This window comes from Pteropus alecto, unplaced genomic scaffold, assembly GCF_000325575.1.
Source record: "Pteropus alecto unplaced genomic scaffold, ASM32557v1 scaffold20, whole genome shotgun sequence".
Classification (NCBI taxonomy): domain Eukaryota; kingdom Metazoa; phylum Chordata; class Mammalia; order Chiroptera; family Pteropodidae; genus Pteropus; species Pteropus alecto.
This window is the reverse complement of record NW_006436298.1, coordinates 37,332,971-37,347,645: the sequence shown is the minus strand read 5'-3', so window position 1 is coordinate 37,347,645 and position 14,675 is coordinate 37,332,971. Positions and strand designations below refer to the sequence as shown.

Here is a 14,675-nt window from a genome sequence, read left to right as displayed (position 1 = left end):
GTGATCAGTTGACAGTAGACTCAACCCCTAGCAGAAGTGAGAAGTGGAGAGATGCATGGGTTCACCTCGTAAGGGTAGACTTAGTGGCCAAGAGTCTACGCTCTCTGAGCCAGATGGCCTGGGGTCAAACTCTGGCTCCACAATTTACCCAGTAGTTGTGAGCAGGTGGGCTTCCGTCTGCATGCCTCAGTTTACTATCTATAAATGGAGATACTCATAATACCTTCCTCAGGCTGGGAGGATGACATGGGCCACTTTGTGTAAACATTGAAAACAGTGTTACCTGCTCACTAAATGCTGGTGGTTATCATTGTTATCTGGCTCCTGCTCCCTGCATGGCATTGTCCCATTTTAGAGTCACTGATTCTCCACAGAAAACGGTGATTTGAGTTCTCTAAAATATTTGAGAAGTTACCTGATGAGAAATCACTCACGAAGGACTCTTTCTATTGATTTTATTCAGATCCTCTGAAGTAGATAAGAGCTGGGGGTGATACCACTGTGCCTCCCACCTGCCTGGCCCAGCTGCAGGGCTCCAAGGGTGCCAACAAGGATGGTTAGATGTGTGGATTGGTGCCATGGAAAATGGAAAAGGAAATGGGCGTTGGCAGAGACCTAGTGAGACCAAGCCTGTGTGGTGGCCCTCCTCTTTGACCTCTGACTGATGAAGCTTAGCTTCTGCATCCTGGAAAACTGGTTTCCAATAGGGCAGGTGTGCCCATTGGTGTGTGTGTGTAGGGGGCAATGTTTCAGTTGTTAGAAAGGTTCTCCTTATAGTGAACCAAAATTATGCTTCCCTATATCTTCTACCCACTTATCTGCGTTCTGGTCCATAGCGTGATACAGCACATGGCTTTGTCTACACGTCAGTCCTTCAGATGTGTGGAGACAGCTGTCGTGCCTCCGCCTAGTCCCCTCATCCCAGGCTGCAAGGGGATAACTCTACTGCAGATCCATGGTTATAGGCACAGACTGCCCGCCTCCCCCGCGCCCCCCACACACACACACTTGCCCGCCTTCCCACGCCCAGCCCTGCTCGCGTATCCTGGGTACCTCATATGCTCTGTGCTCCATAGGAGGAGATGGCCGAGCTGAAGGCCCAGCTCTACTTACTAGAAAAAGAGAAGAAGGCCTTGGAGCTGAAGCTGAGCACCCGGGAGGCCCAGGAGCAAGCTTACCTGGTGCACATCGAGCACCTGAAGTCTGAGGTGGAGGAGCACAAGGAGCAGCGCATGCGGTCCCTCAGCTCCACCAGCAGCGGCGGCAAAGACAAGTGCAGCAAGGTAGGGCCAAGGGGACACGGCGACGCCCGGGGCTCGGGCCAAAGGGACACAGCGATCGATCGATGCCCGGGGCTCGGGCCAAAGGGACACGGCGATGCCCGGGGCTCGGGCCTCACTTCCTGCCCCATTCCTACTGCCACGCATTTCCCTGCACCTCAGTTCCCTTATTTGCATATGAACTGCAAGCCATTCTAGATTATCTAAAAGGAGGTGACATTTGAGTGCAAAGAAATCAAATCCACGTTTTTTTAAAATCTCACTTTATTTACGTAAAATTATTTTCACATATTGTGGTCTTATCAGGGGAGTGATCTGTGCAATTGTCCAATATTCCGATACTGTTTTACCTCCTTTGTCTATCTCGTTTCACACAACAGCCATCATTTGTGGATCACTTCTATCTCCATCACACAGAACTCTGAGAGAGGCATCGTTATTCCCATTTACACGAGGAAAATGAGGCTCAAAGGAAGTGAGGGGTCTCTCAAAGGCAGATTAGGGATTTAACCCCAGTTTAGCTAATGGGCCACCCTCCTCTTGTCTGTGTTGCCTGCTCGACTTCATTTCTGCCACCAGCGAGGTGGGAAGCAGGAAGCGGCCTGAGGCAGAGGAGGAGGAAGTCAGGCCCTGCCTTACACACAGGCTGTCACGGAGAGTAGGCCGTCCGGTGGTGTAGTCTTGCAAACTCACACTCTCATTAGCCCACTAGCTTTTTTTTCCCCTAGAATCCAAGCTCTTTCCATCTTTCCAAATACTGCATTTCCTCTAAAAAGCTCTGGACCCTAAAGAATTACGTCCCTCGTCTCAGGGCACTGAAATGCTGCGCATGAGATTTTCTGTTCCTAGTAAGTGCTTGCTCCTCCTGACCCAGGACTCCTGGGGATGAGCTGACCGGCTGGTCTAATGGGGGCTTCTCACAGCCCAAATGCAGAGTGTCTCCAGGAGAGTTGCGTAGACTCTCTGACAAAGAAACTACTTGTGGCAGTGAACTGCCACTTCCTAAATAGCTAGGAACTTTGAAGCATGCTTCTCAGAGGGCCACAGCTGCCCTTTACCTACCTCTCACCTGCCAAGGAGCTAAGGGTGTCCATGGCTGTGGCACCCAGCTGGGCCAGCACCCCCGAGACTCCAGCTGCTTCTCAGTCGTTTGTTCATTTAATAAATGTGATTTGGTCCTGGCGAGGTGCTGGGGGCAGTTCCAGGAGTTTACACTCCAGTAGGGGACACTGAAGGGCAAACAGAGGATCATAACACAATGACACAATGTTTTGAGTGCGAGGATTGATTCTCAGTGTGATGGGAAGCCACAGGCAGAACAGAGAACCCAGATTTGGAGATTCAGGACAGGTTTCCTGAACTGAGACCCAGTGGAGAGTGGGAGCTAGCCTGACGAGGAGGGCCAGCGGAGGAGAAGAAAGTCCACTGTAGGCCTTTAGGCCGATGGAGCACCCTGGGGGGTAAGGAATTAATGCATTGGCTGGAGAGGTCAGCCAGCTGTGCTCTCCTGAGGACAAGAAGGAATCGTTGAAAGGAGTGTCCCAAGGGATGTGATAGAATCTAGGCTCTGTAAAGGTTACTATGCCCCATGAAACCATCTGCCTGATGCTTGGGGTGTCAAGTGGGGGTGGGCAATGCTGTTTCATATGATAGTACCTGGGCTCAGGAAGATGGGGTTTTCTGTTCCATGCCCACACCTTAAAAAAATCTTCGTATAGCCTTTTGAGCTTGTTAGCAGTCACTTGGGGACAGAACCTGAGAGACAGATCTCCAGTGTTTGCATGTGTGCTTTTCGGGTGTGGTGAAAATGGACTTGCCAGATTCTTGCCAGAAGGCCCATGAACTGAGCATTTTCCTCTAGTTCTTGTATTTGTTTTGCCTGGGGAAGCACTGTGTTTTGTGGAATGGCTTCAAAGTACAAATAGAAAAGGCCAGATAATTGTTTTTTCTTAACATTAGAGTAAGAAGCTTTATAAGAGTACCTTGTAGTGTTTGGGTAATGAAATTAGAGTAAGCTGATTATCTTTCAAATATTGGAACCACTTACTGTTTCAATAAAATCTCCCGAGCTATTCATTTAGTCTCATTTTTTGATAGATGAAGCAAACAGTCCAGAGCCAGGGTTGGCAAACTATAGAGTCACAGAGTCAATATTTTAGGGTTTTTAGGTCATACATACTTCACTGTAAGTAACTACTTAACTTGGCCATCGCAGAATAGTAGATTGAAAGGAGACAATACAAACACAAATGGGCGTGGCTCTGTTCTAGTAACATTTTATTTATGGACATTGAAATTTGAATTTCATATAATTTCCACACATCACAAAACATTCTCTTGATTTTTTTCATGCTTTTGAAAATAGAAAAATAATTCTTAGCCTGTGGGCCTTATAAAAACAGGCAGGCCAGCTTTGAATCTAGAACATCCACTTTTGCTCCATAGGGTCGGTGTCCTGCTTATTTTAAAACTTCCCTCCAGCCAACAAGCTGGGTCCCAGATCTCATCCAAGTTCCGTTAGGTTTTTGCACTTCTTGTCTGTGTGCAACAGATATCACCAGACATGTTCAGTGAGGCAAAGCTCTCCCTGTCTTTAAGGCGTCTTAGGAAATGTTCACATCATGTGGGAGTTGATGATATACACAGAGGATGTTGGAATCACAGTCCACAGGCTGGTGGATGCGGGGCTGGGTCTGCAAGACACCCAGATGGAGAGGAGGAGGGGGAGCAGCGCAGGCGGAGGGAGCGGCAGAGGGAAGGGTGTCCAGATGATGTGATGCTACAAGGGAACGCCCTGGGCGTGGTGGCTTTTCTGTGTCAGTGGGCTGAGGGTGACACTGTGCCCTCTGGTCATCTGGACTTCTAGCACTGGATTCACACTTCTGTGTAGCTCTCATCCCACCGCGATATAACTTTCTGTTTACGTTCCGTCTTCTGCAACAGATCACAAGCTTTCTATTCTCAAGCCTGGGGGGCAGTGATAGATCCTCAGTAAATGTCTGTTGAGTAAATTATCTGATGCGCACCTTCCCCGGGCCACTTTACTATGCAGCGTGACTGCTGCCCGCCATCTAGAGCCCTCAGACAGGTATGATCCCTGCTTTATGAATAGTCATAACCTGCTTTGGGATTTGGCGTTCTGGTCCGTGTGTGTCCTCATCTGTGGAATGAGAGAATTTGGTTTACATGTCAGTGTTCCTGTGTAATGCTGAGACATGGGTGTGGGTGCACTTCCGTTTTCCTCTGCCTCTCCTGGCTTTTCTAGGTGACTACACCCAACCCCGTAAAGCTCCTAAATGTAGAGAAGATGGTTGGGAGCTGAGGGTCCTCAAGTGTTATTTCCCAGTTGTCTTGTGTGAACTACAAGAGGGTAACTCAGTGGTGAAGAGCAGTGACCCAGAGCTAGCTGACCTGGGTTCGAATCCTTGTTCTACACTGTCCTCCCTGGTGCCTTGGGGCGGTATGACTTCTCTGTGCCTTAGCTTTCTCCTCGGTAAAAGAGAATGATGATGGTTTCTGCCTCAGAGGGTCATCACGATGATTAAAGGAGAGGACGTGTGCGAACGCTCATATTAGCCCCTGGCTCGCAGGGAGTGCTCAGAGCCTGCAGGAGTCATCCTCGCCCGCTGGCCACAGCCTGCAGAGGTCCCAGATTCCTGGGGCAGAGCTGCAGTCCTCACCTCGCCTGCTCTGCCACAGAGCAGACATGCGCTCATGAGGTGCTCCCAGGCTCGGCTCCACGTCTAACAAGAATGTGTTTGCTGTCCTCAGGAGTGTGCCGACACTGCCTCCCCAGCTCTGTCAATGGCTGACCTACGGACCACGTGCAGCGACAGTGAGCTGGCTGCAGAGTTCGCCAACGCCATCCGTCGGTAAGCACCCCAATAAGCGGTTTATTCCAGGAGTGACGGCTCTAAGTTCTCTTGGCTGCTCAGGTCAGTGCTTCCTGGATGGCTCTAGGCCTGCGTGGGAAGAGGAGCGTTAGCTGTATCCATTGTGGTGTTCAGCTTACATGTTGACTTTGATTCCGGTGATGAAATCTAGCATTTCTTTAGTGATACTGTATTCTTTTGCTCTCTCCGTGGATATTTATTATACTGATTCCAAAATGCTTTTTTGTCTGCTGTATTAACACTGTTTCCTCACCTCTAAAGTCTTTTTTAGAATTGAGCTTTGTGACTCTTTCTTGGTGTTGGCTCGCAAGCTCAGCTGGGCTTTCTATTCCACCCAGTTGAAAACAGCTCTCTAGGCTGCATATTTGACCCAAGCATCTACCTGGTGTCCTCCTGTCCTCCAGGCCAGCACCTCTGAGTCCCCTTCTCCCTTTTGTAGCACCGTCCTTCCGTATGCATTCCGAGTTGTGGTTTCCTTTTCCAGGAATAATAGAAAACCTGCCTATCCATTTCTGCAATTGCTCATGGTCTCTGGTATACAGAGAACACTCTCTGCTTTCTACATGCTTGAGGATTTTTTTAAAACACATTTCCCATCATTTCTGGAAATTTGGAGAAAGAGGGGAAGGCTAGTGCCCTCCCAGTGTGTTCTGTCAGGCCCGGTGGGGCTGTTTAGTTTATACGGTGGCCTCCAGGCTGACCGTGGATCGAAGGCTGCCCTGTGGGAGCTCCACTACCTTCCAGACTTACTCGCTGTCACTTTTTGTCTTTCCTTCCAAGTTGCAATAGCTCTGTTTTCACATTGCCAGCACCCCTGGCCATGCGGTTAAATTGTAATTGCTTGGCTTGAGGTGGGAAGAGAGAAGCAGCACAGTAAAATGCCCTCAACAAATCCCAATGGCCTGACTGCGCCAGAAGCATGGGATGCAGATCCACTCCCTGCTTCTTACTGGGAGCCGTTTGGATGTCTCTGCAAGCTAAGCCCCTAAATTTTTCAAATTCCCCAAACCTCAGAGGACTTTGCTGGCACAAGTAGGATGCAGGTTCTGCTGACTCAACACAAAGAGATTTCATTTGTTCTGTCAGTCACCATGGATTTCCAATAACCAGCCTTGAGCTGGTTAGCATGGATTTCTAATAAAGACCCAGAGATATGAAGCCAAGAAAGAACCCGCAGGGCTACGGGAAAAAGGACAATAACACAATTATACTGTAGAAACTAAAATAATCATTTCATGAGGGTATATAATACAAATACCTGAGGGCTGAAGTTTGGGAATGTTTTTATTTTTAAAAATCAAGTGGAAACTAACACTATCTTTGACAGTATTAAATCACCACCGAGCTAGTGGTCGAAGTCAGATGAGGGAAACTTCCCAGGATTTTCAGAAATATTTCTCCCTTCAAAAAGGAATCTGTGGGCCCAGGTATTTAGATTCAAGAGAGCAGGTGCAGGGAGGGGAGAGGGAAGAGGCTATGCAGTGGCCTTTTCTTGAGGAGAACAAGCCACCTCTAAAGAAGATACTTTGTGACATTTCAGTCACTGGCTCTAGATGCCTGCCCCACCCCAGCCTTGTCTCCCCCGGACCTTGCCAGCCCACGCTGCTGTCTTACTGTGTCTTCTCCCAGCCTTCTTCTGTTTGGAACAATCCAGGGTTCCACACGATCACACATTTACTGTATAACCTCCATCTGGCCTGATTTCGATCCCTCCACTTCCATAAACATTTATTGTGGTTTATTGGCTCTGGTATTGCATCAAACCGTCTGGAAGACCAGGTTTCTGGTCTTGCGCATGAGGGCTTTTCTTATCAGGGTGGCTTATTTTTGCCGTTGTCCACACAGGCTGCATGCCACAAAACCCTTCTCCGTCTCAGATCCCTCTCTTGCTCTTGGTCCTAGTAAAATTTAGTTGAATGATCTTTGTACCAAAGAAGTAAACTGTAAATGTGCACTTAAGGAGACTGAATTTTCAGAAATGCCTCTTCTTTATACTTACATGGTTTTGTGCAGCCTGCCCTGGGCACTTGAGCACAGCTGAGAGGAGCAGACTGTTTCATCTCTGTCATAGTCTTGGGAGGCAGTGAGGAACAGGTGGTGTTCTCCACGTGAGGGGTGGAGGTGGGGACCGGCACAGCAAGGCTGAGTGGTTTCCCAAGGTCACACAGTGAGGCAGTGCAGAATCGCGTGCCTCCACCTTCTCTGCGGGACCGCGTGTGCTGGCGGAGGTTTGCTTACAGATGCGTGTGAGCTGAGCTCACTCGTGTGGACTCACTTGAAGACTCTACCCCCCGTAGTGTGTGTGGTCTGGGCACACAGGAGCCTCTGCACTCCTGGTCCACAGCGGCACATCTGTCCACCAACTGCTGGGGGCAAATGAAGTACTGGGGGTGGGGACAGACTTCTTCAGTCCCACAGACCCCAGGTCGTATTGGTTAAAAGATAAGGACGCTGTGTTCCTCAGCGCCGGGAGACAGGGAATAGTCAGGAAAGGGGCTTGTGACATGGAGAGAAGCAGCATGTAGTGACACCTCAGGTGATTCCACATCCTTCTGTAACTGGGTCCCGAAGCAGGGCAGCACCTCACCCAGTAGGAGATCAGGACTTGGCTCCAGCTGCCACACAGCCACCGGCAAAGGTCAGCCGCCTGCTTCTGCAGGAGGCCGTGGTCACTTAGTCACGGGCCAGTGGGTGCTCTGCTAAGGCTTTTAGGGACCTGGGATCTGCCACATGTGTCTGCATGTGTGCCAGATGGTTCTGTAAAATGCTAGGTAAGGGCAGTCAACAAATCATAGTAGCCACTCTTTTTAGGGACAGGATGTGCCCAACTCATCAAGCAGAGGAGAAGTGCATGGACTTCCTTCTATCTTGCTAATGAGTGACAAGCAAGCCGCCGCTGCATGGAGAGGGCTGCCTGTCGGATCCCTGTAAGGGGACATTCGGGGCAGGTGGGCCCTGGCTGATTAGTGTGGTCACAAGAGACCAGATCAGGAGGACCTAGTCATGCCCCAACTGGGAGTGGAGTTGGCCCAGGTAGGAAGGCACATAAGGCAGCGTCTCAAAATTCAAAGAGACGGAGCGGAACCACCTCATTCGGCCTAGCCTGTGGGCCTCCACTGCTGTTTGAAGTACTAGTGATGGGAGAAACTGCAGATGACAGACCTTGACACATCCACCAGTGAGGGGACACAAAAGTCAAAGAAAGTGTTTCAAAGCAAGGAGTCCAACCACTTCACATTACAGTGGGCGAAGGGGAGAGGCAAGGAGTAGAGACAGCTGGTTGGAGAGGTGTTAGGTAGCTAGTCAGACAGGAGCGGCCAGGGGGACCAAAGGAATAGGGGCCCAGCCTAGAGACCGCCCAAAGAACACCCCAGTGGTAGTAGAATTCTGGGTTCACACATGCGCACTAGGCAGAGTTATATAGCAGCCAGGTGTCAATCAAAATGACCTCACTTGCCAATCACCTAGGAATGCCTTTGGAACCACCCATGACAGCCCAAATATAAGGCAGACATTCCCACTTCTGGTCTTATCACAGCCCAAATAAAAGGCAGACATTCCCACTTCTGGTCTTTTTTGTGGCCTTTTGTGGCCCCTTTGTAACAGTGCTCTGTTACAGCTCTTCACTGGGACCATGTGCCTCCTTTGTCTTTCTAAAATTTTTTCTAAACCTCGCTGACCTGTGATTCTTCACTGCGTCAATGAGGAAGAACAGAGAAAAATGCTAACTACACTTCTGCACTGTTATCCCTCTCCTCTACCATTGGGGTGACACCGAACTCCAGCCCCAGCGGTGACAGGTGTTATTGTGCAGGAAGCGGGACTATCAAGGAACTCTTTCTAAGAATGGAGACATCTGTGTGCTCCTGACAATGACCCAATACAAGGGGGGAATGTTTCAGGGCCACAGAGTAACTTTGTAAGATGCAAATCTGATGGTTACCCCCATACTAGTGTTCCATTGCTGTGTAACAAATTAGCACAAGCTTAGAGGCTTAAAACAATATGCCCATTTATTAGCTCCCAGTTTCTGTGGGCCAGAAATATGGGTACAGCATGGCTGGCTTCTCTGCTTAATGTCTTGCAGGGCTGATGTCAAGGTGTCATCCAGGCTACGCTCTCCTCTGGAGGCTCTTGGGAAGAATATGCTTCCAAATTTGTTCTGCCTATTGGCAGAACTTGGCTCCTTGTGGCTGTAGGGCTGAGGTCCCAATTTCTTGCTGGCTGTTGGCCAGCAGTAACTCAGCTCCTACAGGTGGTCCTCATTCCTTCTGCACAGGCCTCTCCATCCTCAAAACCAGCAACAAGAACCTCCCTCTCATCAATCCCTTATCTGCGTCAGATCTCTTTCCGGGAAGAGTCCCGTCCTTTTTAAGGGCTCACCTAATTCAATCAGGGAGAAAAGATGCCACCGACTGGTCCCTATTTCCGCAGCGATGGATTAACACAGTTTTTGAGTCATACAGATAGTAGAATGAAATAAAGAGGGAGCTGGATGGGGTCCTTTTAAAGACACACAGCAGAATCTTCACTGCTTTATTAGTAGAAGGCCCATTATGTTAAAAGGTGCTGTTTTATGAACTTGCACTTGCTGATTCTTCACATTTGACTAATTTATAATAGCAATCAAGCAGTGGAAATTGAGCTTGGAATTCCACAAATGCACATGGGTCTGTGGGACGTTAATGGAATACAAAGTACACCTGTGAGTTCGTTATCACCTAACAGACAGCTGAGCTCCTACAAGGGCTCTGGTAAAGACTGAGGCTCGTTCCAGGGCTTGAGGTGGACATCACTTGGGTAACTGAGATTTCTTTTCATTTCATGTCATTCTTCCATGTTCCGAAAGCTCAGACAGAAGGCCTTCCCTGGGATCTTATAAAAGCAGAGTGATGGAGAGCACCCTGCAGCCGTAGGCAAAGGCAGTGGCACATCTATGACCACTACAGATGCATTTCCTGGGCAAGAAACATGTTTATGGGAAAATCTGGGCCAAAAAAAGATAAAGTCTTGTTACCATCATCTTGCTGCTACTCCTGGCAAAAGTCAGCCACACGCAAACGTACCTGCAGTGGAGCATCGTCCTCTGGGGACAGTCGTGGTTCTGCAGGCCTGTGCTCTGCACCAGAGGTCTTCCTGCCTGTCCTTTGTTGGTGATAGTATCCCACGAGACACTGAGGCGCTCGGGCTCTGCAAGTGGATTCCTGGGCAGCTCCGCAGGTTATCAGATTATCGGCAAGTTCCTCTTTATAACATTAGAATGATGATAGTACTGACCTTGAAGGTTGTTGAAAGTTAAATAACTTTATCCTTGTGAAGGACTTAGAGACAGCTGTCACCCACTGCCTGGATTTTCAAAAAAATAACAAGTAGTTACAGATTGTGATGTTTACCATAAAGGAAATAAATAGGGTGATGTGATAGAGTCGCTGTGAAGATTTTTTAAAAAATAAATATAGATTGCAATGAGTAACACGGAGGAAATGACAAAGTGCTACGATGTCATAACTCTGGGACATTTGTTTAGATGGGTGGGCTTCTCTGAGGAGGTATCATTTAAGCTGAAATGAGGAGGGAAAGTAGCTGGGTGAAAGAAGTACCTCCCAAGCAGAGGGAACCGACTGCACGGGGCTGTGCGGTGGGAAGGAGCTTGGTGTGTGCTGAGAACTGATAGGATTCTAGCACGCAATGCGGAGGGGGAGGCCAAAGACCGGGTAGACAGGGGCCAGGTTGAGCATAGCCGTAGAGGGCAAAGGAAGACCACAGACTTTATTTCAGGTGCAGGTGGAAGGCACTGAAGGGCAGTAAAACGATCCAATTTGTCATATTAAAAAGTTATTCTGGCTGCTCTGTGAAAACCAAACTAACGGGTGCAGGGATACAGCAGAGAAGCCACTAGGAGGCTCGGTGGTTATCTAGGTGAGAACCAGTGGCCCTAGATGGTGGTGGCAGAAATGGAGAGAAAACGGGATTAGGTAGATGGGGTTTGCCGTTGAGTGGATATGGAGGACGAGGGAAAGGGGGCATGATGGCTGACTCGAGACTAGGGTCAGGAACTGGGCAAATGGTGTTGCCATTTGCTGGCAAGGGAGCAAGAATGGATTTGGGAGGTCATCTCAAAAGTCTTGCTTTGGTCATGTGTAATTGGAGATGCCTGTTAAGTAGACATGCCAAATAGACAAGTCCGGGGATCTGAGGAAAGGCCTGGAAATACAGATTTGGAAGTTTTTAGCATGTTTTTAGGAAAATAAATGGGAATGGAGAGTATCAGGTAAAGAAAGGGTAGGCTATAGAGTACGGTCCAGGGCCAAGTCCTAAATACTCTGAGTATTTAGGGTTGGAGCAGAGCAGAGAGCAAGGAGGAGTCAATGCAGGAGACTCAAGGAACAGCTGACAAGACAGGGTAAATCTAGACAGAAAGATCAGACAATGGGACCTTAAATGCAACAACACCGCGATCACTGGGGACCTCACGAGTAGTTTCAGTGCAGACAGAAACCTGGTCAGGTTAAAAGTCAATGGAAGGTGAGGAGGAACTGCGCATGAAGACGATTCTCTCAATGACTAATTCCATGTAATGAGCGATTGCTAAGAAATTCCAGACCTTGTGGCTGTGACTCCCTGTGGTCTGGTTTGATTACAGCTCCTATGAGAAGTTCCTGGTGGCTGCAGAGCCACTCACTACCTCATCAAGGCCAGGCGGCTCTCGCCCTGTTGACTCCCTCAGCTCGGCACTTGGACTTTGTGATAAAAAACTGCTGATGGCCTTTCATTTCAGGGAGAGTTCAACCTCTTCCCTGATGTCCCGAAGAGCCCTGCTTCCAGGCTCCGGGCACACTGACCGGCACCACCGCAGAGGGCCGCATAGCTCGGTCTCCCGCCCAGCTCAGTGGCAAGCCACCTGGTTTTTCTTATCACCTGCAAACTGCCACAAGCAGTCCACCTTGCAGATGCACTGCCCAGAACTGTGTCAGTTAAAAAGAGAAGAAAGCATTTCCCTGGCTGTGTGGTTAGAGTAATATTCACAGGATCTTTTGTGACCAGAAATAACCTTCATTTTTGGTGAAGTGGGAAGACCAAGACCTGTAGCTGAAATCCATGTGTGTGCCAGGTGACTTGGGTTTTCATAGCAAGGATAATCCAGCATCGTCTTTTTACTTGATGATATAGACATATGTCTTGACTGAAAACACAAGGAAGGGAGGAAGGGATTACACGGTTCTGGGCACTCCAGAAAATTGTGTAATAGTGTAGGTAATGTCTTACTGTTGAGGGGGCAAATGGAACAGGTAGTGTTTAATTTTTACTTTCTCATCTGTGTGGAGCCTATGAAAGTGCTCATTTTAGCCTTATTATCTTACCTAGACAAACTATATTGTTGTAGTATTCTCGAACAGAGAGACAGGACACCGAGGCTATAAACAGGAAGCAGCATCGATTGATGCCAGCACCAGTTCAGCGGATTCTTATCCAAAGGCTGAGCCCCAGTTGTAACATGGCAGGCAGTCTTATACCATCTTGTATGTCCACATTGCTACACAGCTATAGATATTCCATATAAGGAAGGAGAACATAAGGAGAACATTGATTGTCCGTCAAACTATAAGGAAAACGGCTTAATCGTTTAAGTGGGTTTTCGCACTACTTTGTCAGCCGGCGAGTCCTGGGATGGAGGGTGCAGTCAGGCACTAACTGGATCAAGCAGGAAATGGTCAGGAGAGGTCAGGCTGCCACCATATAAATTCTTCCTTAGCTGAAGAAGCAAATTTGAATTAGGAACTAGAAGGAACAGGACACGAATGGTTGAGTTTCCAAAGTGACGTGGATTGTTAGCAGACACATGGTTCTCATCCACGTCATCCTTCAAGCAGCTGAGGAAGGCCGTAGACTTCAGGGAAGTTTGCCGTGCGTGGAACCGAGCAGGTAGATTCAGAGTTCCAAGACCACAGCAAGCTCATTCGCAGACCCGAGTGAAGAGCCCTTCCGCCTTACCAGATTCCCAAATGTGCCCGATAATAAGAATCACCTAGGGCACTTCTTACACTGCAGTTCCTGGATCTCAACCCAAACCTAGTGCATTGGAATCTGGGGATACCTGGTACTGTTACTGTAAACGCGTGCTCTGGAACAGCACTGTCCACTGGTAGTATCACACGAGTCACATGTGTAATTTTAAGTTTTCTAGTAGCCTCATTTAGAAATGTAAAAAAAATAAGTGAAATTGTAACATATTTAACCCCATATAACCAAAATATTATTTCAATATGTAATATTTTTTAAATTGAGAGACTTTACATTCTTTCTTTCATATTAAGTCTTCAAATCACAGTGTGCATTTTATACGTAGAGCAATCGGACCAGCCACCCCAGGCTCTGGCTGCTCCGTAGGAGGCCTGGGTCTAGAGTTGTTACTTCAGTGGTTTAGTATTGGTTTCTGTCCAGCTGAGCAACACTGGAGGCATGACTTTCTGTAGGCGTCTGCCTGGCTCAAATGAAAACAGGCAAAGTAACCCACATTTTAGGTTTAAGTTTGAGGTTTGGCCTGTATATCGTTAAATAAATCAGCACCCTAGTTGTGTCCTGCACTTTGTATGAGCAATTCGCTGCCATCCTCCTCTCTAAGGCCTAGGGAGTTTTCTCAGCTCCTGGCAGAGGCTCCCCCTCACCCAGCCCTAGTTGGGGTTGGGCAGGCTCTGTGAGGGCCTCTCCTGCCTTCCTGGGTTCTGGCCTCCATTAGAGCCTGCCAGGACTGGCAAATTCAATCTGGTCCCTCAGGGCCTGGGTACTGGGGAAGAAAGCCCTTTGTTTTGGGCAGACTGAGATTTCCATACCCCTCCCTGTCTGCAGGGTGGGGCAGGGGTGTGGATGCATTTGCTCTGGGAAGTTTTTTTTGTTGTGAATTTATTGACTTCATGGTGATATTTTAAATTCTCTTCACAATTTTTTCCCTTTGCAGTATTAATCAACTTTAGGATGAAAGATAAAAGCAGCAAAACAGTAACAAAATGCAGGACAAATAACTCTTTTCTATCCTTTTTAGACAGAGGGAAGGGGGGCGGGGAAATATCAAGTTTTCCTAACCTTCCTCAGCTGACAGAGGGCTGCCTGGAAGGCTGAAGAGGGGATGGGTTAGGGAAGATGGGAGCCGACCTCCCAAGACACCATTCTCACTTCTGGTCTAGTAGGAAATGGTGCCACTTTCAGATTTCTGCCGGAAATGCCACCCAATTTCCTGAAGATGCTAGGGCCCAGGGGAAACCTGCATCCCTCTGCAAGTGGGAGACACGTGGGGAGGCTCTGCAGCCTGTGCTTAGCTTAGGGTGGGAGGGAGGACTCCCTGAAGAACTACGACTCACAGCACTTTCCGTTGGTGATTATGCTTTGCTTGAAAAGATCTTTCCCCCTCTATCCTCATTCATAAAAGCAGGCCTGGATTATTGTGTCGCAATTCCTTTATTACTCATCTTGGAAAGCTTGACTTGCACTTATAGTAGCTGGAAGC

The 14,675-nt window shown here is 48.4% G+C and overlaps 1 protein-coding gene across 1 annotated transcript in view; it reads left to right on the top strand.

The window, feature by feature from the left end:
* MCC (mutated in colorectal cancers) overlaps positions 1 to 14,675 on the top strand; it is a 379,504-nt gene that overhangs the window by 357,734 nt on the left and 7,095 nt on the right. Inside the window, exons 17-18 of the mRNA XM_025047770.1 lie at positions 1,077 to 1,283; positions 5,052 to 5,152. Coding sequence (XP_024903538.1) covers positions 1,077 to 1,283; positions 5,052 to 5,152 — 308 coding nt within the window. The remainder of the gene's footprint in view (positions 1 to 1,076; positions 1,284 to 5,051; positions 5,153 to 14,675) is intronic.